The sequence below is a fragment of the Chelonoidis abingdonii genome, chromosome 5 (genome assembly GCF_003597395.2).
Source record: "Chelonoidis abingdonii isolate Lonesome George chromosome 5, CheloAbing_2.0, whole genome shotgun sequence".
NCBI classification, from domain to species: domain Eukaryota; kingdom Metazoa; phylum Chordata; order Testudines; family Testudinidae; genus Chelonoidis; species Chelonoidis abingdonii.
In genome coordinates, this window is record NC_133773.1 from 115,409,154 (window position 1) to 115,434,478 (window position 25,325).

The 25,325-nt window shown below is 42.3% G+C and overlaps 1 protein-coding gene across 1 annotated transcript in view; it reads left to right on the forward strand.

Annotated features, from left to right (window-relative positions):
- TAPT1 (transmembrane anterior posterior transformation 1) overlaps window positions 1–25,325 on the forward strand; it is a 101,269-nt gene that overhangs the window by 67,044 nt on the left and 8,900 nt on the right. The window contains 6 exon segments of the mRNA XM_032773924.2: window positions 5,128–5,208; window positions 5,980–6,011; window positions 6,013–6,090; window positions 15,705–15,764; window positions 17,103–17,171; window positions 20,838–20,914. Of these exon segments, the coding sequence (XP_032629815.1) occupies window positions 5,128–5,208; window positions 5,980–6,011; window positions 6,013–6,090; window positions 15,705–15,764; window positions 17,103–17,171; window positions 20,838–20,914 (397 nt within the window).

The following is a 25,325-nucleotide window of genomic DNA, read 5'->3' on the forward strand; positions in this document are numbered from 1 at the left end:
GTCCCATTTTCGTACTGATGCCTGGTTCAGAGGTTCTTTTTTGTTTTTCTGCTCGCCTTGGGCACAGTTATTGGAGAACTTTTTCATTCAGCAGTACCCATCGGGGTGGCTCGAGCTCCCTCTGTTGCCATACACTGCTGTGTGCTGACATAAGAGGGTGGAGTTGCGCCCCACTCTCCTCAGTTCCTTCTTCCCCCAGTGACAGTTGTCGGAAAGATCTTAGACTAGTAATTGTAAATGCTTCCCTCCTTTGTATATTGTATATTCTTATTGTTAGGAATTAGTTAAGTTAGTTTTAGCTAGTTTTTGTCATAGGTCTTTTGGACTGTTTCATTGCTCCGTACTGGAGCGATGCCATGCTTACCAGGGTTTAAGTCTTGCTGAACTTCCACTAAACACAAGCTTGTCAGTGACCTACACCCAGCCTGTTTAAAGTGTTGAGGAGGCTCCCATATCAGTGATATGTCAGATCTGCAAGGGTTTTGAGCTCTGCTCAAAGAAGAACAGAGCAGAAGGCTCAAGTGTCTACTTATGGAGGCAGCATTTCGGACTTAGTGCACACTTAGAGCACCCTGAATACATCATCCTCAGTGCAGAGCGCGCCAAAGACATGTCTGATCCTTCTGGTACTGAAGAAAAGGCTTAGACCTTGCACAAGCTTGGTACCGGACTTGGTCATGTCTGTGCCAAAGCCTAGTAAAGGCAGAGGCTAGGAAACATGCTGGGGAGAGTCTCTCACTGGAACAATCTTCACCTAAAAAGAAGGGATTGCTACCTACCAAGCCTGTGCCGCGTCCATCGAGGGTGTTCCAGGAAAGGTCTCTGAGTCAAAGCACTAGCCGCTGCCATCGCCATCTATCCCGGAGGCGTGTGCAGCCACAAGAGACTTAGCTTCTCGGTGCCAGTACCCTTGGTGGTGCAAGAAGGTTCAGAGTTTGTGCCCGTGCCTGTAGCTCCTAACTCACAGTGCCATTAGCTACCAAGCCTCTGCAAAGGCAGGGTGCAGTCGAGGGGCAAGCCTCTGCTGGTTACCCCAATACCTCCTTCCCAGGGTTTGGGGTACCTGTCCCTGATTGACTGGGTCTGTTATCCACCCCCAGTATCAGACAGTTCAGATGCTTCATCTTCAGACTCAGAAATACATTTGTCTATGTCTCATCCAAGACAGAGGACATACCCTCCATCAGAGACTTGGGAACATGGGCAGTGCAACAGTCTCAACACTGGCTTGAGCCACCTCCTAAGAGGCAATGGCCCAACAAAAGTTGTATCCCAACCCAATATCAATGGCCATTCTGGGCACTGTGGGTCATTCTCCCACCCACTAGGTCTTCCTCTGCATTTTGAGTGACATGGCAACATTGACTTATGTCATTCAACGCACCAAGCTACACCTTAGAAGGCTTCTTGCATGGCTAGCATCTGTATACATCTCAAGTTGAAATCATCTGGACAAGGTGATTTGGGTGCCAACGTCAGTTTTATCATTCCTGGATTGGTGGACTCTCCGAACCTGTATGTGGGGAGGGGTTCCCATGTCATGGGGATCCATTCATCAGTAGGGCACCGCTTTCTGGCTATTCTGGTGATTAGCTCCTTCCAGGTGCTGTATCCGCTATGGGGGTCTTTCTACCGATCTCTGCAACTCTAGGTGCTCCTTCTTCATAACTTGGCCCTCAGGCCGAGTCACTGCATGTTTCCCCGTTCTGGGGTATCAAACTGTCCCAAGCAGTCCATGCTCCACTAATTGGTCTGTGCCTCTTTTCCAGTGGCTGGTAGGTGAACCTGGACCCACCCTCTGCTCTGGGTTCCAACTCGGGCCCTTTCATTAGCAGCCAAGGTCTGCCCTATCCTGTCCCTTGCTGCCTTTCCCCGGAGCCATTCCTACTTTTCTGCATTTGCCAGCCCAAACTCCCTCCTACCAGGGAGTAACTGTAGGATACTTGCGTCTATAGACCCAAACACACCTCCATTTTCCCAGGGAGTGACTGTAGACTACTTCTCTGCAGACCCCGAACTGCTCTCAGCTCCAGGGCTTTCTACAGTCCCCTCCTGTTCCCATCCAGCTGAGCCTCATCTTATTAATTGCTACCCCTTGGCTCCTCCTCCAGGGAAAGCCTGGGCATTTAATTGGCCTACCTAGCCACCTTAACCCCTTCAAGTCTTGTGTCAGGTAACTTTACCCCTCTCCTCCCCACCGGTTCTCCATTTTAGTTACAGATGCATCAGACCTGGGTCGGAGAGTCCCTGCATACTGATGGTCTCTGGGCACCTCAGGATCTAAAGACTCTCAGAAATATCAGAGAGTTAAGATCTGTTCAGCCTTCCTCCAACATAAAGCAAGAAAGAGCTTGCTACTTCTAACAAACAACTTTGCAACCATGTTTTACATAAACAGACAGAGACAGGCACACTTGAGACAGCTCTGACAGGCGGCAATCTGCCTCCGGATCTTTTGCATAACCAGTTCATCTGAGTTGCTTACCTTCCAGGAAAGCAGAAAACATTGGTGGGTTGACTGAGCAGGACTTTCTTCAATCACCATGAGTGGTCTTTATTTCTGGATATTGACACGTCCATCTTCCTGCTGTGAGGAACTTCCCAAATAGATCTATTTGATCGAGGTCTGATCTACACTCAGAGTTAAGTTGATGCAAGGCAGCTTACGTTGACTCAACTAAGAAAGCATCTACAATTAATATTTCACTTGACCAGCGTAACTCCCCCACTATGCCGACTTAGTAACTCTACCTCCATGAGCAGCATAATGTCTAGGTCAATGCAGTGTCAGTGTAGACACCTCATTGCTTATGTTTGATTTTCAGGCGCAATCCCACAAAGTCCCACACCAACGGTACAATCATTAAAAGCACTCCTGATGAGGATGCGCACTGAAGACACAAGAAGTAAAGTAGCAGAGAATCCTGTGGCACCTTATAGACTAACAGACGTTTTGGTGCGTGAGCTTTCGTGGGTGAATACCCACTGTGTAGACACACACAAGCATTGTGATTGCTGTGGCAGCTGTATGCCGACATAAGTTAAGTCTGCTTAATTTTATAGTGTAGACATGGCCTTCATTTCCCAGAACTGAAGAGCTCTGTGTAAACTCGAAAGCTTGTTTCTCTCTCACCAACAGAAGTTGGTCCAATAAAAGATATTAACTTACTCATCTTGTCCCTTCAACAGTTGTGGCAGTTAAGAGGAAAAGGATAAGAAGAGAAGGCACCTTGAGCAGGGGAAGAACTCGGGGAGGGACAGAAAGTGGAATAGTGTTCACCTGCAAGAACAACAAAAATAGCAGATCTTTAGGATCACCTCCTACCTCTTCTCCTGTGTCCCCTAACACAGAATATGGGGAGCCATCACATATTGAACAGAGTTTGGGGGGAGGTATTGGACCTGTTGTGGCCACTTCAGGTTTCATTGAGGAGCCATACTTCAGAATGCTTTCTCAAATTTTGGAATTTTTCCTTTCACTATTTTCATATATTTTTGTAATATCAATGGTGGAGTCTTGCGTATCGTTTTTTGCAATGTTGCATTTTAATCAAACATTACATATTGATCTAATGTTCCTATGCAACATACAAGACAGAGTAAAGGATTTCATAGTTTTTTTTGCTCAGTAAAAGAGAGAGTATTTATTTAACGGTCATTTGAAAACTGCATGATCATTTTTGTAGTGGTGATAATTGTCATGTCAAATATAAGCCAAAGTACATCAGAATGCACGCGAAACCTAATGGTGCCTGGTTGTCCCTAAGCTTTCTTGTAGAATTATCCTTGGAAAAACTTACATCATTTAGATGCTGGTCCTGCTGTAATACTGGTATATTGAACTGTCGTAAAAAGTGTGTTTTTTACCTGGTAGAAACCGGAATTGTCTCTTCAGTCAAGCAGTATAGAAACTAGGGTTTGCACCATTCATTACTTCTCTGGGCCAAGATCATTGTGCACACCAATGGCTTCTTGCATTCTTCTATTCCCCCACAAGCCCCATCCCTTCCATCTCTATTTCAGGGACTCGTTACAACCCCTTCTAACTCTCTCTCTCCTATGAAAGGGATTCTGTGTCCTCCAGTATCCCCATGCCAGGGGCTGTGTGTAGCCCCACTTCCCTCTGTCCCCAATTCTTCCGTCATACCAGAGGCTCTGTGTGTGTCCCCATGTCCCCCATGCGAGGAGTTCTGTATGCATTCCCTTCCACCATACCTTTCCATTCCCCCCCCTTCTACCTCACCATGCTTATCTTTCTCTCCTTCAGGGTGTGATTATTTTGAAACTTTATTGGCAAGCTAGGGAGAGCTGAAATAAGTTGTATTTGGCTGGAATGTGATAATGGCTGCCATCAACCAGTTCTTTGATCTATGCATCATTACAGAGGCAGTTGAAGCTACTATCTCTGCTAACCAGATGTGTTCCAGGGTCTCCATGTGTCATCCATTTCCCCCTTCTGTTTGCCCGATTTTTTTTCACCACAATCAGAAGGGTTCTGCCCACTTAGAAAATTTCGCTGAAGTGTTGGAATTGATTGGACGCAATGTTCCAAAGTTACGTTACATCCAAACAGAAAGGCTAGCAAGCTGAGTAGAAGACCTCATAAACTTGGCCTTATCATACTATGTTTATAGATGCTACATATAATGTATTACTATTATCTGTTGCAATAGGCAGGTTTCCATAGTGGAGGACACATGATCTGATCCAGCATGGCAAATGATTCAATATCAAGCTTTGACTGCCTTTGTGGCACCATGTTTTACCTTAAAGAGACTAGAACTGACAGCTTCCTCCAACTTGCTTTTAATGCTGCTTCGGGACAGACTACCAGAGATCCTCTAAATGTGGTGCAATCAACTTCACTTAAGGCCATTCACTTTCACTGGAGCACCGAGTCCATATCACCCCTTTGATATGTCTGATCTCTGCCTACTCTAGAGGAAGCAGGAATTTGAGTTGCAAATTACTTGAAGTGTCAAACTGTGTTTTGTCCTTCTGAACCTGATTGAGCAATTTCGGGCCAATGTTGGCTCTTACTGTGTGTCCAGTGCCTAGTACAATGGCACTACCATAATACAGATAAATATTTTATTTGGAGTTGATGATTTTTTTTTTTTTTTTCAGATATAAAGGAGAGATTCACCAACTATGTGCTATTATTGATAGTATGTCTAAGAAATATGGAACAGTTCTCATGGAATCCAGGTAATGACGCTATCGAAAAACATGTAATTTTTAAATTATATACTTGTTAGTATGTAATTACAATAGTACAGGTACACATGTAAGGCAATCATACATACCCTTTTGCTCAACACAGCAATCTGAAAGTCAAAAAGCAAGCAGTACTCTTAAAATCAGACTCCTGTGACCTCAGATCACAAGATCTGAATAATCTGTTAACTATTTCATTTTCTGTGGATTGTGATTTCATTGATTCCAATGGAAGCATATCCCCTTGCGCTCTAAATAAACATTGATGTGTTTTGCAAAGTTTTGAGTTACATTTTTGAATCTACCAGTAAGAAATCTTGTTAGAAAAGTGTAGTTATTTTCTTATGCTGGCAAGATAGGCCTGTAACTAGAGCTGATCCAGACAACAGAGGGGTGTGCTGTCTGCTGGGTGCTAAGATACGGGATGTGGACCTGAGGCTGAAAAAGATCCTAATGGGAGCAGGGAAGAATCCGTTGATTGTCCTTCATGTGGGAACAAATGGTATGGCTAGATTCTCGCTGGAACATATCAAGGGAGACTATGCCAGCCTGGGGAAGACGCTTAAGGAAATTGAGGCTCAGGTGATCTTCATCTCTGCAAGTCACCCATTCATTTCTGAGATATAATAAATATAGATATAGATATATATGCTTTGTACCTTTGAAAGTTGACTGCTGTTGCTAAGCAGTAATTGAAAATTTTCTTTACTTATGGGATCAAATTGTACAGTATAATGATGTTTAATTTTTTCTTAACTTCAGATCACCTTTGGGTGTTGTTTCCAGATGTTTGCTATGGTCATTGCATCGAAATTGCAGTGATATTTGTGAAACCATGCATTTAAACAACAATTCAATGACATTACAGCAGATGTAGGTATACATTGGACTTCTAAACATGTTTGCTCTAGTTGTGATTTCTCTGTTTTTAAAGACCACTATAAAATGTAGGTAAAAAAAAAAAAAAAAAAAAAAAAAAAAAAAAAAAAAATTGAGTCTAATGGAGAAAATGTTGTGGATTATGTTTTTTGATATTAAAATTAAAAAAGCTATTTCCTAAAACTCCAGTAATTATTTTCTTAACAGTGCACTTCTGAGGATTAATTTAATGTGCCTGAAACACCTTTGCTTCTAAATTCATAGTTCCAGATCATAAATTAAACTTGTGACTGTGTAACAGCCACAATTCGCGTAATTTGCAAGTCATTTTGGGGGCAGTTGCTAGGTCAGGAAAACATAAAGGTAATGTTTATATTTTACTTTAGTCACCCAGAGCATGTACATTTTTCTAAACAATATGGATTGTGAGATACAATTCATGTTTTAGAAAAATCTTTTTCTCTGTGAGACTGTTGAATCTTTCTGTTTCAGTGTATTTTTAAAGATAGAAACTGAGACCAGAAATATTTTTTTCTCTTCTGTCCCTGCCGCACTGAATATAAAGTAGGTTAATGTTGGTTTACCATTGCTGTAATTTCTTGGGGCATATATAGTATATAGGCCTTCTTTAATGTACTAGATGGAATTTGTGTTTTGTTATATGCTAACATGACATATAGACACTACACATGCTGTATTTGTCTTAGGCCTGGTCTGCACTAGAAAATTGTCTGCTTAAATACGTCACTCAGCATTGTGAAAAATCCACACCTCTGAGTGGTGTATTTAAGCCAATCTAACCTGTAGTGTAGGCTGCTAGGTCGACAAAAGAATTCTTCTTTGAGGAGTGACCCTGTGGGTGCTCCACTTTAGGTATCTTGATGCCCCGTGCTTGTAATCAGAGATTTGTGATAGCAGTGCCCGGTTGGTCCACACATGCTCCGTAGCCGTCTCACACCACTCCGAGCAGTTACATAGCAGTGCACACAGCAGTGCACACGCAACCATACTCCAGTTTGTCCTCTGCCGCCTTTGGCTTGAGTCAGAGTGATCAGCAGCGCCCTCTCTTACTTCAGAAAAAGTATGTAGTACATAATTCATCGTGGTAGTGTTAACTTAGTTGTAGTTAGCTTCCCTATCCCCTTGGCCTACTCTAATCTCTTTAATTTCATCAAAAAAATTTTTTTTTCCAATCTACCTTCCCTATCCACCCATCACTCCAACAGGCCTACAGCCTTAGTCTCAAACAGAGTGTACCCCTGTTTTTCTCCAAGAGACCAATTCTCTCAGGCATGCCAGGCTCAGCTGGCTTTAAACGCTGCCTGACTTGCACACTCCCCATACCGGTCTCTGATGGCCACGCTCAGCGTGTCCGCTGCCTCAGCAAGATACACATTTACTTAAAAGTGCCCACACTGCAGAAAGCTGGCAGCTAAGACAAGAAAAGCCAGGGATCTCCAAGTGAAGCTTCTCATGATGGAGAAATTCCTCAGGCCAGCCGCCAGCCCCCAATTCTGAGTCCAAGTCACTCCCTGACTAACAGTTGCCAGCGGCTGCCTCTGACAGGAGCTCTGCTCCAGCAGCAGGAGCCTGCTCCTTGAAAGGCTACAAAAAAAAAGTGGTCGCAGACATCCCCGCACCAAGAGTCGCCCAAAAGAAAGTGCTCTCCAACTGAAAAATCTGCCCCAGTACTGACAGCACCAAGAGCGCTGGACCGCAAGGCACTGGGAACGTCTGGCACCAAGAGTTTCCGACAAGCTAAAGACACTATGTGGGCAAGCTCTAATGGAGGTTCGCACACTAAGGTGAAACCGTCCAACTCAGCATCCACTAAGATCTCTGCCCAAGCAGTACAATGGCACCACCTGCTGTACCTATGCTGCACAGCTATAAATGTTCGGCACTGGCAGTTTCAAATCATGCTCCTGGGCCGTCCACCATGCCATCCACAGCACCGAATCTCACAGTACCGCAGCCAGGGCCAGCTCCAGGCACCAGCGGACCAAGCATGTGCTTGGGGCAGCACCTTAAAAGGGGCGGCCAATCTTGGTTCGGCTGGGCAGCACTCCAGGGGAAGGTGTTGATTTTCTTTTTGGTTCGGCAGGGCTGCGCTTTGGGAGGGGAAGGGGTGGTTGGTTCAGCAGAGCGGTGCTGGGTTTTGTTTGTTTGTTTTTGTTTTTTGGTTTAGTGGAGTGGCGCTCGGGGGTGTTTTTGTTGTTGGTTCGGGGGGGTTGCGCTGCGAGCGGGGGGGGGAGGTTTCTTTTTGGTTTGGCGGGGCGGCATTTGGGGGGGTGTTTCTGGTTCGGCGGGGCAGCGCTCGGGGGGTGTTTTTGGTTTGGCAGGGCCGCACTGGGTTTTTTGTTTTTGGTTCGGTGGGGCGGTGCTGGGGCGGGCGTTTTTTGTTCAGCGGGGGCGGTGTTTTTGTTTTGGTTTGGTTTTTTTGTGCTTGAGGCGGCAAAAAAGTTAGAGCTGGCCCTGACCGCAGCAACTCCTGAGGCATGCAGACCTGATAGTGCTCTCAGTGTCTGAATCTCCTCTACTTGGCACCAAGGGCTCCCCATCCAGATCAATACTAACCCAGCTGACTACTCCCTGCAGATCAGCCCCTCTTATCTCCACTAATGAGGAAGAAGAGGATGATGCAGTAATATACACTCCTCACCCAAGCCAGGATCATCTCATAACCCACCACCTGTGGAGACTCGAGAATGGAGTAGTCACCCATGGGCACCACCCCCATACCATTCCTACCTAACTGGTGATACTGGAATCCATGGGCAACCAAAACTTCAGGCCCCCTAGTCCACCTAGGTCCAGAATAGCCCGATCCCTTCACCAACCATCACAGCACCCTCAGAAACACAAGAGGAAGACACTGAAGAACCCGAGGACATAGCCATACATGACACTTCACTATCTGCTTACCTCTTATCTTCATCACCAGATGAAACCAAATGCCACTACCCCCTACTATAGGGGATGATTTCAAATCTTTTCAGAACTTCTTCAGAAGGGTTGCTTAATCCCTAGGTGTTCGATTTACACAGCTGCCAGAAGCCCAACTTAAGCTCCTGGACATACTCCAGGCATCCCCATTGGCAAAAAGAGCCCTGCGATAAATGATGCTATTATGGAGCCTGGGAAGATCATTTGGCAGACTCCAGCTACTTCACCACCTCGCATAAGAGATCTGACAAAAAAAATATTATGTGCCAACAAAAGGAGCTGAATTTTTATTTACACACCCTACTCCAAACTCCTTAATGGTGAAGGCAATCAATCGAAGGGGAAACAACACCAGTCCTGAATGACCCCATATGATAAGGAATGGAAAGGCAAGACCTTTTTGGGTGGATAGCCTATTCCTCAGCTACTGTTCAGTTCCACAAGCTAACTGTGTGGCCCTGCTGGCTAAATATACACACAATCTGTTCTCCAAAATGTTTGAATTTATTGAAAATTTGCCAGATGATAAAAAAGAAAAATATAAGGCAAACATTTGAGGGGTGTCTCATTGCCAGGACAGCCCTACAGGACTCCCTTGACTCTGCAGACATGGCAACATGATCTATTGCCACATTCGTGATCATGCACTGTGCATCCTGGCTCCATCTTTCTGGATTCCCAAGGGAGGTCCAGGCAATGGTTGAGGACTTACTCTTCGAGGGTCAAAAACTGTTAGCTGTCAAAACTGATGTGTCCTTACAGACCTTAAAGGACTCCAGGGTGACCTTAAAAACTCTGGGCATCTACGTACCTGCAAACAAAAATAAGGCAGGTTTTACAACCAGAGATTCCGGGCTACCCCACGCTCTCAGCCCCAAAGACAGTACAACCAACTGCTTAAACAAAGACAGTATAGATGTTGGCAGAACCAAGATCAGCCTTCGATGTCTCAATCATTCAGCTCTAGACAATCATTTTGAAGGTGTGGTCAAGGGCTTGAGACCTCCACACTCTCTGATTCCGGAATCAGAAGCAATCCACCACCCATTCAGAGACCACCTTTCACCATACTACCTAGTCTGGATCACCATCACAACAGACAAATGGGTTTTAGAGATTATCCAGAAGGGTTACTCCATCCCCTTTACTTCTATCCCACCTACCCACACCTCTTCCCATCCCTTTTCAGGGACCCCTCTTATGAGCACTCGTTACAACAGGAAATAAACCACCTTGTCCAAGTAGTTATCGTGGAACTCATACCAGTGCAACACAAGGGGAGAGGTTTTTATACACATTATTTTTTTTGACTAACTCATAAAAAGACTGCTGTGTGGAGACCCATCCTGGATTTATGAAAACTCAACAAATTCGTGAGAAAAGAACGTTTCAAAATGGTGACTCTAACCACAATAATTCTGGCATTAGAGAAGGAAGATTGGCTTTTGGCCCTCGAACTTCAGGACACTTATTTTCATATTACAATTCACCCATCACACAGAAAATTCCTGAGACTGACCCTAAGAAAACAGTATTTCCAGTACAGAGTACTACCCTTCAGCCTTCCCACTGCCGCAAGGGTTTTTTTCCAAGGTTCTCACTGTCATTGCAGCTCAGCTCTGCAGACAAGGAGTGATATTTCCATACTTTATACATTGCTTTATAAGGACACCAACACAGCAAGAAGCAATAAATGCCGCACAAAAGTCCACACTGGTTCCTGTCCAAAAGGTAGAATTCATAAGAACCTACCTCGATTATCTCACGGCAACAGAAATGTTTGCCCAACAATGCTTTCTCACTCTAGTAAACTTAAATTCAACGATGGATAGCCCACAAACGTCTGCCAGAACATGCGTAAAACTCTTGGGGCATATGTCAGCGACGTTTGTTGTAAAATATGCCAGACTCCACATGAGATGTTTGCAGGCCTGGCTTTGAACAGTATATATACCACACAGACACACTCTCAACAGACGCCTCACAATGCCACGCAGAGTAAAAGACTCATTAACATGGTGGACACAACCAAAAAAAAGTCTGCTCAGAGAGTCCCTTTCCAACAAAGAACTCCAATCATGACAATCATGACAGATGCTTTCCTAATAGGTTGGAGAGGCATATCTACTCAACAATACAATCCAAGGCTACTGGTCCTCAGCAGAGTCGAACCTGCACATAAATTTACTGGAGCAAAGGGCAGTCAGAAATGCATGCAACCCTCTAATTTCTCCCTCTAATCAAGAGCAATGCTATCAAGATCCTCATGGACAATAGAGCATGCATGTTTTATGTAAACCGCCAAGGGGGAACACAGTCATACTCCCTATGTACAGAAGCAGTACACCTTTGTAATTGGTGCATAACCAACAACATAGAGATATCGGCATCCTATCTGTCAGGATGTCAGAATACAAGAGTGGCGATTTTTCACAAACCCACAAGTGGGAGATGAATTGAGGAATTGTGAAATTCATATTCAAACTATGGGGGATCCCCACCATAGATCTATTTGCAACAGCTCAGAATGCCAAATGCCTAAAATATTTTTCCAGAGTGAGATTGGGCCTCTACTCCCTAGGCGATGCTTTCCTCATAAAATGGGAGGCGCCACTGATGTATGCATTTCCTCCAACTGTACTTCTAAGCAGAGTCATTCACAAGATCGGGCAGGACAAGTCTAGGGTCATTCTCATTGTACCCACATGGTCCAGACAAATGTGGTTCCCATAGCTGCATCAGATGACAGTGAAACCACCTCGAACCCTTCCCTTAGTACCTCACCTTCTATCACAAGATGTGGGATGCATCTGTCAGCCCAACCTTGCGGTACTCCACCTTAAGTCCTGGTTACTCCATGGCTGACTGGGGTCGAGAAGGCCTGTTCTGAGGAAGTAAAAGATATATTACCGAACAATCGGAGACTTAAATACAAGAAAAACATATATCTGTAAGTGGAAACGATTCTGAACATGGTGCCAAGACAAACAGATCTTACCACAGTTGGCCCCCCTACCGAGGATCCTCAACTATGTACTAGGACTTAAAAATTCGGGGCTATCCACAAGCTCCATCAGAGTACACTTGGCTGCTATTACATCCTTCCGTGGCAAGATGGACAGGGTCACTATATTTGCTCACCTGATGATTAAATGCTTCCTTGAAGGCATTGAAAACACTCATCCCCCCCATGTGGGACCTCAACTTTGTTCTGCACGGACTCATGGGAAGACTGTTTGAACCCCTTCCAACTTCCTCTTTGTTGCACTTATCAATGAAAGTGGCTTTCCTCATTGCCATCACGTCCACAAGATGGGCGGGAGAATTAGGTGCCTTAATGGCACACCCACCTTATGCAACATTCTTTTAATATAAAGTAATCCTAGGACCACATCCTAAGTTCATACCCAAAGTCACCTCCCCCTTTCATTTAAATCAACTCATTTGCTTACCGATATTTTGTCTGAAGCCACATGCGGGCGGGACGGAGGCCTCACTCCAGACGCTGGATGTTCATAGAGCATTAGCTTTCTACATTGAAAGAACAAAAACATTTAGAAAATCACCTGGACTATTTGTTTTCCTAACAGAACACTCAGTGGATCAAACTGTCTCAAAATCAGACTATCCAAATGGCCATCTGGATGTATCCATTTGTGCTACCAGAACAGCAATTTACAACCTCCACCGGGAGTTCGCGCACACTCCACTAGAGCACTGGCAGCATCTGTAGCCTGTCACTGACATTTGCAGAGCAGCTACTTGGGCATCACTCCATACTTTCACTAAACATTATGCTTTAGAACAACAATCAGAATCAGATGCTCACTTTGGACTTAAGCATTATCCACCATCAATAGACCAACTACAAAATCCCGCTCCTCCACTGATGGGCACTGCTCAACAGTCACCTAAAGTGAAGCACTCACAGGAACACTCCTTGAAGAAGAGGAGGAGGTTAGTCACCTTGTGCAATAACTGATGTTCTTCAAGATAGTTGTTCCTGTGGGTGCTCCACTACCATCCCTTCTCCCCTCTGTTTCAGAGTTTCAGGCCAATTATCTGAAATAGAGAAGGAACAGGGGGATGGTTGCCTCCACAGTACTATGTAACCGCTCAGACCAGCATGAGTCAGCTACGGCACATGCGTGGCTCAACTGGGCACTGCTACCATAAATCTCTGATTACAAGTGCAAGCCGTCAAGACACCTAAAGTGGAGAACCCATAGGGACAGCCATCTTGAAGAACCTCAGTTACTGTACAAGGTGAGTAACCTTCTTCTCTTCTGTCCACCCGGCCTACTGCCTATTGGGGAGATGGATTACCTATTCTGATGAGAGAACTCTTCCCGTCAGTATAAGTAGTGTCTACACTGAAGCACTACAGCAGTGCTGTTGTGTTGCTGTATCGTTTAAAGTGTAGACAAACCCTTAGAAACCGATGTGTGGACTCAAGTGCCCCTTTGTAAATTTGAGAGATGTATTAGCATTTTCTTCTCACTACCTAAATCCTCTTTTAAAGAAGCGAGGTCAAAACTTCCTAAAGTAACTACAGTATATGGTGTAGAAACAAGTTTAATAGATGCATTTAATAAGCTCCCTTATGCCAGAGGCATTTATGCATGCCCTACTTTCATGTAAAAAGTACAGAAAACAGGAATAATGAAATGATAGCCAGAAATACATGTTTCAATGTGCTGAATCAGTTATAGACCGTCCTGCAAGGTTTATTATATAACACATTCCTTTACCATATTACATGTAGATTCTAAAGGTTTATAGCCATTGCGCCTAATTTTCAGAGGTGCTGAGCACATGCAGTGCTAACTGAAGTTTACTGGAGTAGCAGGTGATCAGTCCCTTTACCCCTGAAATAGCTATGTTTTCCTTAGTGTCTGAAAATATTGTCAAAGTAGCTTTCCTGTTTTCCTTCCCAGCTGCCTAATATAACATTCTATGGGATCACTAGGTCAGCATATGATTACAGGTTCAGTTATTTGTTTCACTTGAGTCTAATGCTTTCATGCAGCTTCTAATTTAAACTATTAACTAAATGTAAAAATCATAGTACCTTCAAACTACAGTACGTCCTTTTTACTTTGTGCTATTGGCCTTAACTCAAAAAGATCTGCAATTTAAATGAGTAATATTAAGACCATAGAGATTGTCTTGTATTACTTTGTGTTGCTGCTAATTGTTTGCAAGAATTAATTAGGTAACCAATACCTGACATTTACATAGTGTCTTTCATAAAGAGACCCTCAAAACTGTGTGTGTGTGTGTGTATATGCACAAAAATAATTCCATCACTGAAATGCAGTCAGCACAAGGTGCGAGGCACAATCGTTAAGCAGGATGCAGCAATGCATCACAACACCTAACTCAAGAAAATGTAGGGTGCTATATCAAATTGACATTGTTGAGGACATTTTGGATAGGCAGAATGGCTGGATGCACAAAAGGAGTTAGATGCATAAGTCCCAGTTTCAGGACCTCTACAATGTACAAAACTCCCACTGAACCCCTTAACTGGCACTTAAATTTTTGCTGTAAAAGTTCCCTATATACCTATGTTTCTGCCTCTGAACACGTACACTGCAGCCCCACTCTAGGTGTCTGGACATCTTTCTCTCACCTAAGCCCCAGAGCAATTCACAAACCAGGAGAAGATAGGCATTTGGGGCCCAATCTAGTAGGTGCCTTCTGAGCTCACCTGCTGGACTGGCCTCTCATGTGAGTTGACACAAAATAAACTAGGATGGGGAGTAGGGGAGGAGGGAAAACCTCACTCATAACTTTTGGCCCAGTGATTAGGGTAGTCACCTGGGATGTGGGGGATCCCTGGTTTAAGTACCCCCCCTCCACCTGGGGGGAGGATTTAAACAGGGATCTGCCACCTCTCAGGTGAGTACTGTACCATTGAATTATAAGATATTCTGATGTGGGGGTGATATTCTTTAAATATAAAGTAATCCTAGGACCACATCCTAAGTTCATACCCAAAGTCACCTCCCCCTTTCATTTAAATCAACTCATTTACTTACCTATATTTTGTCTGAAGTCACATGCGGGCGGGACGGAGGTCTCTCTTGTTGAAGTTGTTCCACTATGATATATAAATTTCATGTTTGTTTTCCCGGTCTCTGTCTCTCTGTGGCCCAAAAGAGACACTAATTATTTATCCGGAATGCAACAGACATCTATCCTGCTGAAGCTAACTCCTTTTTTTGCATCCAGGCCAATATAACTTCCTATTTGGAATTTGGCCGGAACATGGGGTTCCTCATTCCTAAATCCTCTTCCAGATATCCCACTTGGGTTTTAGTGGCTATGTTAATCATCCTGGCAAAATATACATGGCCAGTTGGCTTAACACAGTTATTAATACCGTATTGGTGAATCTAAAATCCAAAAGTAAATGTATATACTGTAATCTAATTGTATCGTGCACAGTGGTATATTTTAGAAAATTGGCTTCTGTTTGCTCATGTGTATACAGTAGTTGTCCTTACTTATACAGCGGTATGTTCCTCCATGAAACGGCAAGATTGAATGCATCAGTTCCTGCACAAATATTTTATCAATGAAATCCTGTTGGTGTTGTAAATTGTGATCTCATGTAAATTAATCACACATCCAATGTGCTGGATTTTTTTTCCCAGGTCTACAGTGAGTACAGAGCCAGCCTGGCATTTGACCTTGTTAGCAGTCGACAGAAAAATGTAAGCGTGAAAATAAAAAGGGCATGTTCTTTTATTAGCTGATGTCATTGTTTTCAGTACAGCACATGTCAATGCCAACAGATATTCAGAAAATGTTCTCTTCTATAACACTGAAATTATATCCTGCTATTATGCACGTACAAAACGAAATGAATACTGCACCATGATCTAGCCACATAACTTCTGTTCAGTTCTTCAGTTTTCTTGCAGTAAATTGCCTTTTATTTTTAAGAGCAAACTATGCTCGCATAGGTTTAATTATGTGATATGTTGGAAGTAAACTGGCTAAACAAGTTTAGCAGGGTTTTCCTGGAGTAATTTTGAACTAACTGCAGCCTTTCATAAAATAGATCTATTCTTCCTTCCCATTTAATCTTAACTATAGTAGGTCACCAAACTATGCTATCTGTACAACATTCATTGGTAATTTTCCTACTACCGTATGAATTGCCTATGCAAATCCCTCGTGCCATGCTTGTTGCTCCTACATTGTGGATCTGCAGAGGCAGTACATTCAGAGAACTGAGATTACTGGTAAGCAATCTTCCTTTATCAAGCTTATGAATGAAGAAACATAAGTAAAAATCTTTGCTATGGACAAGAGGGTCTAAATTACCTGGAATACTAATGGAATCTTCATATTACAAATTTTAGGAATAAACTGGATAATTCTGAAAAGTCGTATATTTTATATTTCTTTTTGTGAGGGTGGCTTGAGGAAAGTGAGTGCTAATATGATACAACTGTTCTTCAGCATCAGAGAATTTCAGTACCACATGAGAATTCTCAGGCAAAGTAGACCACTTTTATAGTACCAATGAGAACAAAGCCCTTAATTGACTTTTTAAAAAGGGATAAGGAGAGGTATTATCTTGAGCCTAATTACAGAGGAACTTGAAATGACTATTGAAATTGCTACAATGGTGCTTTGAATAATCACCTTTTTTCTTTTTTTCCCCTTCAGTGTGGATTTTTGCATGTTATATTTAGGGATCAAAACTGAATTGATAATAAAAAATCTCTAAGTGAAGTGGCAGTAATGCATTTTTTAAATGCTTTGGCATGATTTGAGGTATAATTTCCTAATTGCTCTTCATTTAGAGCTCTGTGGCTAATTTTAACAGTCATATTAGTGTTAATTGTATTCACACACGGATATCTATATTTGCATATCCATGTAGATTTCTGTGAAAGCAGTGGTTTACCACATTTAAATAGTTGCTGCTTTATCAATGTAATGTATACGCTAGTAGTGATTGCTACCTTCCTAGAATGTGTGCCAAGACAAAATAGGGAAGAGATGGCTCAAATTCCAATTCTTTTTTTTTTTTTTTGCAGGCATACACAGATTACAGCGATTCTGTTTCCAGGAGAATGGGTTTTATTCCTCTCCCATTGGCTGTTTTAGTAAGTCGTGTATTTTCATTTTTCAGACCAAAAATCTCTCAGTGGTTAGTAAGAATTCTGCTTAGGGATAAAGGATTAATTCAAGGTCATAGAAAAATGCTTTATTTCCCTGAAGAAACTCAGTGTGAAATAGATGAGGACCCATGTCTTTGCCACCAGGAGACTGTATTATTTTTGGTGCTCTATTTTAAGGTCACATAGAAACTGAAGCTGGAGCGAATAAAGTGAGTGATTATTAGATGTAACTTCATGCTGGGAGCATAAATGCCCCAGGATTTGCACAGGCTGCTGCTAAGTTTCCTGGTAGAGTTCATGGTGTTGCGTTTTACCTGTAAATGAGTTAGGTACTTAATTACCTAAGAAATGCTCTCTGTCTTTCTTTCCACTGCTGCCACAGTTAAGGTCAACATATACATTTTTGCTGGAATTTTCTTCATGTAACTGAGAGGGAGCTGTCTGTTTGATTATATGGCCACAACCACCCTAATATCTGAGTAGGTCACAAACAATTAATTGATCCTCACAACCCTGTGTGAGGTAGGGAAGCATTATCTTCTTTTTATATATAAAAATGCGGCACAGAGATTAAGTGACTTGGCTAAAGTCACATAGGAGGTCTGTGGCAGAGCCAGGCATTGAACCTACATCTCTTAAATTCAAGTTCAGTGCCTTAACCACAAGATTGTTCTACATGAAGGTCCCTCAGCTTCAGAATTCACTCCATTCCTTGGTCCAAAAAAGGCTTAGTTTCTTTATCTTTTGGACATGCTGGAACACCCTTCCTTCCCACCCCACCTCCTGTTATGTGGGAAGGAAGTGAGCTGAAGGTTAGAGGGCTTGACTGTTACTTCTGTGGAGAGGTTTGATGTATGTATAGTTGTTAGTAGGCTGCACAGCTCATTTTGTTGAAAAAATTATGTGAATGTGAAATAAGCTGCTCTTTATATTTTAACACATCTAAATGACGCTACACATCTCATTTAGCACTCACCATAAGGAAAGCTATACCACTTGATACAGAGTCATGACTTGATGTGTGTGTTAGTGTTTATCCTCCCAGCATAGAGAGTTAAATGCAGATTACTACTATGGAATTTATAATGACTTGGACCATTATATTGGAACAGGCTACCGCCATACTGATTGAACATTTATTCCTTTTGGCAAGTATCCTGATTGTTCAGTCAGAATAGCAAAAGCAGCTGGCTGCCAGGAAGCTGACAGTTGTGCAGGTTTTTAAGGCTCTTGGTAGGAACATTTTTATAAAACACCTTCAGTGCAGTGCAGTCTTCCTTGCACTAGTATGTTCAGTGGCTTAGGGGTTGTCTGCACAGGGTAGGTGATCAGAATAACTATTGTGGTATAAACTGTTCTGGATTAGCTCCCTGTGTTCCCTTTCACCCTCCTCCCCCTATGTCGGCATGCTATTCCAGAATTAGTCACTTTATTTCGGAATAATTAGTACATTTTGTGATTTCTGAGCACGTACATTATTCTGAAATAAAGTGACTTTTATTCTGAACTACAAAGGGAACTGTTCTGGAATACCATTGCCAAGTTTTCTTTCTCCACTTTGAACTTTAGAGTACAAAAGTGAGGACCTGCATGAACACTTCTAAGCTTAATTACTAGCTTAGATCTGGTAACACTGCCACCACCCAGAAATTCAGTGTCTGGCGCACTCCCTGTCCCTCCCTACCCCAGACTTTCCCCTCCCTGGGTTGCCTTGGGAGGCTTCACCAATTCCCTGATGAACATAGATTTAAACTCCTCGGATCTTAAAACAAGGAGGAATTAACCATCCCCCCATCCTTTCCCCCCACCAATCCCTAGTGAGTTCAGACCCAGTCTCCTTGGCTCTTAAAACAAGGAAAATCAATCAGATTCTTAAAAAGAAAGCTTTTAATTAAAGAAAGAAAAGGTAAAAATTATCTCTGTAAAATCAGGATGGAAAATGCTTAACGGGTAGTCAGTTCATCTAGCAAGGACCGTCCTAACTAGATAAGTAAGAGACAGAGGTAACATCGTGCTCGCAAGACTCACTAGTTAAATACAATACAGACTAATATCGCTTGCTGCGATATTAAATTTGAAACATGAAAGTGATTTAGAAAGATTTGGAGAGCCGGATGTATGGTCCGTGTCCCTCTTGTCTCCGCATAGGTGCCTAACAACAGCCCAAAACAAAGACACAAACAAAGAACTTTCCCCACAAGATTTGAAAGTATCTTGTTCCCCTATTGGTCCTCTGGTCAGGTGTCAGCCAGGTTTACTGAGCTTCTTAACCCTTTACAGGTAAAAGAGACATTAACCCTTGACTATCTGTTTATGACAACCATATTCTGCAATCATTGTTCTGCTCAATTTGTCTGTGTAGATGAGCCCTTAGTTATAATGGCATTGGACAGAAGCACCAACTCTGCCAGCGAAGTCCCATAATGTTACTGGTAGAGTGATTAGTGATGTAACATTTTTTGTTTTTTTGTTGCAATACTGTCCCACAAGGATCGAGCAAAAGTGTTGCTGATAACTTTGTCTAGTTAAGCTCAGCAGGGACCAACATCTACTATGGTCAAAATTACAGTTGCCTACTTAGACTTCAATTATGGAACGCATCCCTATTCAAGATGGGACTTAAGTACATGTCTAAAGTTCAGCATGTGCTGAAATGCTGTCCTTAACAAGGATGGACTTAAGCACAAGCTTAACTGTTTTCCTGAATTGGGGCCTTAACTGCTACACTGAAAACGAACTTGTGATTTCTTGGTGTTCAAACTTTGCAAGCAGATAGATTCCATATCATGCTGAGTGCACAAAAGAGTTCAGTCTCAAGTTTTCTTTAGTGCAGAGTGATACATTACAATCCTGGTTCACTATATCAATATCTTTAATGTGATTTCCACACAGACATATTGGGTAGTTTCCTCAGATATTTGTGTCAATAACTGGTTTTCTCTTCCAGCCCATCATTTCTTTCTTGATTCTGCAAAGAAGTCATAATGCTGAACTTGATATAAATCATTTATATAGCAACAGACTGTAGAGTTATAACTAGAATTTAGGGCTGTCAGGCAATTAATCACACTGTTTTGTTTTTGAGTGCAGTTATATAACAAAAAAATATACATTTCTAAGTTGCACTTTCGCGACAAAGATTGCGCTACAGTACTTGTATGAGGTGAACTGAAAAATACTGTTTCTTTTGTTTCATTTTTACATTGCAAATATTTGTAATAAAAAATAAAATACACTTTGATTTCAGTTACAACACAGAATACAATATATATGAAAATGTAGAAAGACATCCAGCAAAATTTAATAAATTTCAATTGATATTTGCTTGTTTAACAGTGCAATTAAAGCTGCGATTAATCACGGTTAATTTTTTGAGTCAATTGCATGAGTTAATTGCGGTTAATGGACAACCCTACTCGAATTACAACTCTGTTGCATAGTCAGGTAATAGCAGATAGTCGTGTAATATTTATTCAGATAATTCTTGAATAATTAGCAATATCAAGAGGAATATAGAACATCACAAAGTTAATTGTCCTTAGTATGAATGTTCTTATTTTTTGTCAAACTTCACTCGATGTAAATGTCCTCTTTATTCTATTAATTATTAATCTATGTGCCTGAACTGTTGAACTTTTATTTTTAAAACAGCTCATCAGAGTCGTAACAAGCTCAATAAAAGTACAAGGAGTCTTGGCTTATGCCTGTGTTGTGCTCTTCTATTGTGGGTAAGTGGAACACAAAAGAAGCAATTATTGAACACTATTTACTGTTTCTTAACTAAAATATTGTAAAAAATAATTCTGCTCTGTTGATGTTTCAAGGTACAATCATAATACAATCTCTTCTCCATGGAGCCCAATAGGTGTGAAATTTACATAAAATGCATTTCGGAACAGTCATAGTTGGATCTAGCAGCAGAAGCTGAGATTACCTGTATGGAGCTCACACTCTTTGCAGAAGTACACGCTTTGACTGAGGCATGGGAGAATAAAAATAACAGCCATGCACTCTGAGTATCCACCACTGAGCAATTTGCAGATAAACATTTGCATCGATTTCAGAGCCTTTCTTTTCAGTTAATGAGAAGTTATGATTATGGTCAACAAAATGAGACCAGAGTTTAAAAGGGAGGAGAAGATGGGTGCAAAGAGTGATTGTATTGTTGTTAGGTTTTTTTTTTTTAAAGTGGGTGAGTATGCAAGGGATAATACTTGTATTATCCTTCATGTCTGGGTCAAAAAGGGTATAAGGAGTTATTTTATATATTTCTTATTTGAATTAAACTTGGATTATTTTACATTTCCTGAGGTTATATGTAATCCTAGCTATTTAATATAGTGATTAGCTTATTATACGACCTCACAGAAACTTGTACAGTAATTAATAATGCTGTTTGCTTAAACCAGAGACATAAAAACTTTTCTCAGCTGGGGGTAACTTTGGCAGTTGGCCAGGAGCTCGAGGACTACATCAAATTTGGATGGAATGGAGCAGATGGTAGTCACCCTGATCTTGAGCACACAAGTGCTACCCTTAGAAAAAAAATAGGTCCTCTCATACATTTAATCTAAATCCAACTGGAGGTGGATATCTGTAGTTTTTCTGTGCCACACTTATGCATTCACGATAAGGTAGTTGCATGCCTCATTTGGGCTTAAGGGGACATTTTGGTCATTCCCCACCTGAAATAATTTTTAACTAATTAATAAATAAGACTGCAAGTACATACAAAATGCTAGTGCATTTAAAAACTAAAATTGAAATAGATTTTTATAGTATGCAAAGTAAAGACGTGTAACTGCTAATGGCCACGATTGTATTCAGTGACTGAACACTTATACCACTCAACTGGTAAACTGAAGAACTTGGAAAAAAGGGATTTTATGTTAAAAGATCATATGACAAACAGTGCCGCCTTGCACGTTGGGTATTACTGAAGCATATGACTTCCTGGATAAACTCCCTCTGGAAAGAGCTAAAGATGTCAAGCAGTAACCACACCCAGAGTCTCATTAAGGGTATCGTATGGGTGAAGCCTTAAGGTTCCTACCTATTGCAAAGCTGCTGCACAGAAGGAGGGTAGATGCCCAGACTCTCCTTTCTAGGCCATGTGGTCTCAGTAAGTAGCCTTGGGCTCATAGGTGCTGACTCCATGAGTGCTCTGGGCCTGGAGAACCCATGGGGGAAAACGGTAGGTAATGAGCACCCACTAGCAGCCCCTCTATCAGCTGCCTGCCCCACTCCCAGCACATCCTGCTCACTGACAGGCCCCGTGGATCAGCGCGTCCCACTTGCCATTATCAGCTGTTTCATGGCATGCAGGCAGGAGGGTCTGAGGGAGGGGAAAGCGAGCATGCAGCACGCTCAGGGGAGGGGGTGGAACTAGGTGGAAAAAGGCGGGGCAGGGTTGGGGCCTTGGGCAAAGTGAAGGGGTGGGGCCTGGGTCGACCCCGCACCTCCCAACGCCCCCTTCCGCTCCCCCTCTGCACTTTGGAAAGTCGATGTCTTTGCTTGGGCTAGAGGTTTCCCAGATATAAAACTCAGGGACTGGTCAAGTTGAGAAGAATATCTGGGTATGTTTTCACTATAACATTAACCCAGATTCTTACTCAGATTCTTACATCCACATATAAAATCCTCTGGCCCAAGTTGAGTGGTGCTTTCAGCCTCAGCTAGTTGGCCTGTCCAGTGGTATAGTCTAAAATCTGGGTTCTGCTTTCAGATGGGCTATTTACCAGCCCACTTTGCAGTGAGGATGCAAGATAAATCCTTTGAATCCTGATAGTCCTTTGGTGCCTTCTATAAATTCTCCAATAGTTAATGTCTCAGCTTAGTGCAGCACAAAACTATGGGATACGCCCTCTGAAATCCTAGCAACTCTCAGTGGTGAGCGCAGCACCAGTGAGGACATAGTGACTTGAGTGTGGCTTTTCAATGTGTCTGCTCACATCCAGGCTAGGCAAAACCAAGGTAGCTGCAGAGAAGACTGACATCCTGCTCAGGACACCCAGAATTCTGAGCCACTGTGTTATCCTTCAGCCTCAGTAAATGAGTTTTGCTGTTGCTTAGCTGTGTGTCAGGCCAGCAAACTCTTCAGGACTCTGCCAGTTGGTTCAGCTGAAGACTCTCACTTCACTTTAATATACCAGCATTGAGATAGTTTTGAAACAAAATAAGAAAAAGTTAGAGTACAGAGTTTTAAGTGGTACTAGGCAAGAATAAAAGAGATTGGGCTGGTTACAAACAAAACAAAACATGCTTTCTAGTGACTAAAACTTAATTTTAGCAAGTTACAATTTTTGCCCAAGCAGTTTGTCTCTGTATAAAGTTTCCAGCGGCTCTTGCCTTTCAGGCCAAGAGGATCCATCTTTTGTAGGTGCTGTATCCTGTTGTCCCGTCAGTGATGGATAACTAAAAAAAAATCTTTTCTTCTCCCCTTATATTACTCAAACTCCATTGTCTCTGCCTCAAGAGCCAGGAAGGTTTCCTGGGGTGCAGATTTGACCCTCAGCATGATTGTTAAATGCTCTTCTCCCCTGCTCATTTAGCTTGATGGCTTCGTTTATCTTATATGTAAATGTACTTCCATTGTCTTCTGCTGGTAACCAAGCCAATCAGACTGGCGAATACATATTCCTTTGTCTAGGGCAGACTGAGTTTTATGTTCTGTTTTCCAACACATATATTAAGAACACATTTACAACACACATCTACAACTTTGTACCCAACCCATACATACATCATACAGTGATTTCCAGGACCTGTATGTCACCAGTTTATATATGCAGCAAAGAGTCCTGTGGCACCTTATAGACTAACAGACGTATTGGAGCATGAGCTTTCGTGGATGAATACCCACTTCGTCAGATGCATGCACCCACGAAAGCTCATGCTCCAAGATGTCTGTTAGTCTGTAAGGTGCCACAGGGCTCTTTGCTGCTTTTACAGATCCAGACTAACACAGCTACCCCTCTGATACCAGTTAATACATAATTTGTGTGACACTTTTTAGATATATATTATGACAACAGTATGTTGATGCAGTGTGTGTGTCAGGCCTCATGTAAGTTACAGTATGGGATGAGACCCCTCAGCCAACTGACGTTGAAGGGCTCTCAGGGTCACAAAGGGTATTTCTACACAGAAACCCATAGCTGGCCTGTACCAGCCAATTAGGGCCATCAGGGCTCAGGCTGCGGAGCTGTTTCATTGCTGTGTAGACATCTGGACTCAGGCTGGAGCCCGGGCTCTATGACCCTGCAAGGTGGGAGGGTCCCAGAGCTCGGGCTTCAGCCCAAGCTCGGAGGTCTACACAGCAGTGAAACAGCCCCACAGGTTGAGAGCCCAAGTCAGTTGACGCAGGCCAGACATGAGTTTTTCTTTGCTCAGTAGACATACTCAAAGACATACCCTCTGTGTTGAGCAGTAAGACTTTGGTATGGCCTTAGAGAGAAACAAAGTGCAGGAATCCTGGGTCCAGGGCAGAAGTGCCTGGTCTGAGGTTTCTGCAGGAAGGGAGTTGTCTGTGTGTTGTTTGTTACTGCCTCAATTCAAGGAAACAGGGCCTGTGCACATTTTGTAAATAAAAAAATTACACTGATAAAACACCTGACTCCAATTCACCAATTCTGCACCAAATGGGACATTGACCTTCAAAATGACAGGAGACAGAGTCTATAGTGATGTGTTAAGTATTCATGAATAAAGACAACTGTGACCTCTTTCTTCTTTGGATTTAGTTTATTAGATTAGATTTTGTCATACTATATGAATTTCAAAGTGAGAATGGACCTTATTCTTTTGCTGTGATCTCAGGTTTAGAATTAGTACATCTCCTAAATCCTCTGAGTAATTGGAAGTTCTGCACACTGCTTTCAGTGTCTGTAATTATAATCTACATAAGTGAAATTATCTGCAATGTGAGAGACAGAATTAGGTATAATACAGACATGAGAAACACTGCCTAGATAAAACTTGAAGATTTTATCACAAAAGTTGTAGGCTAAAATAAGAAGGAAATTGTTTTGATGGGGTGCAACAATAGTTCTTTATTAAGTTACATTATTAAATGTAATAAAAAATATTGTCTTACCCAATATTTGTAATTTGCATTTTGATTTAATTTTATATTATTAT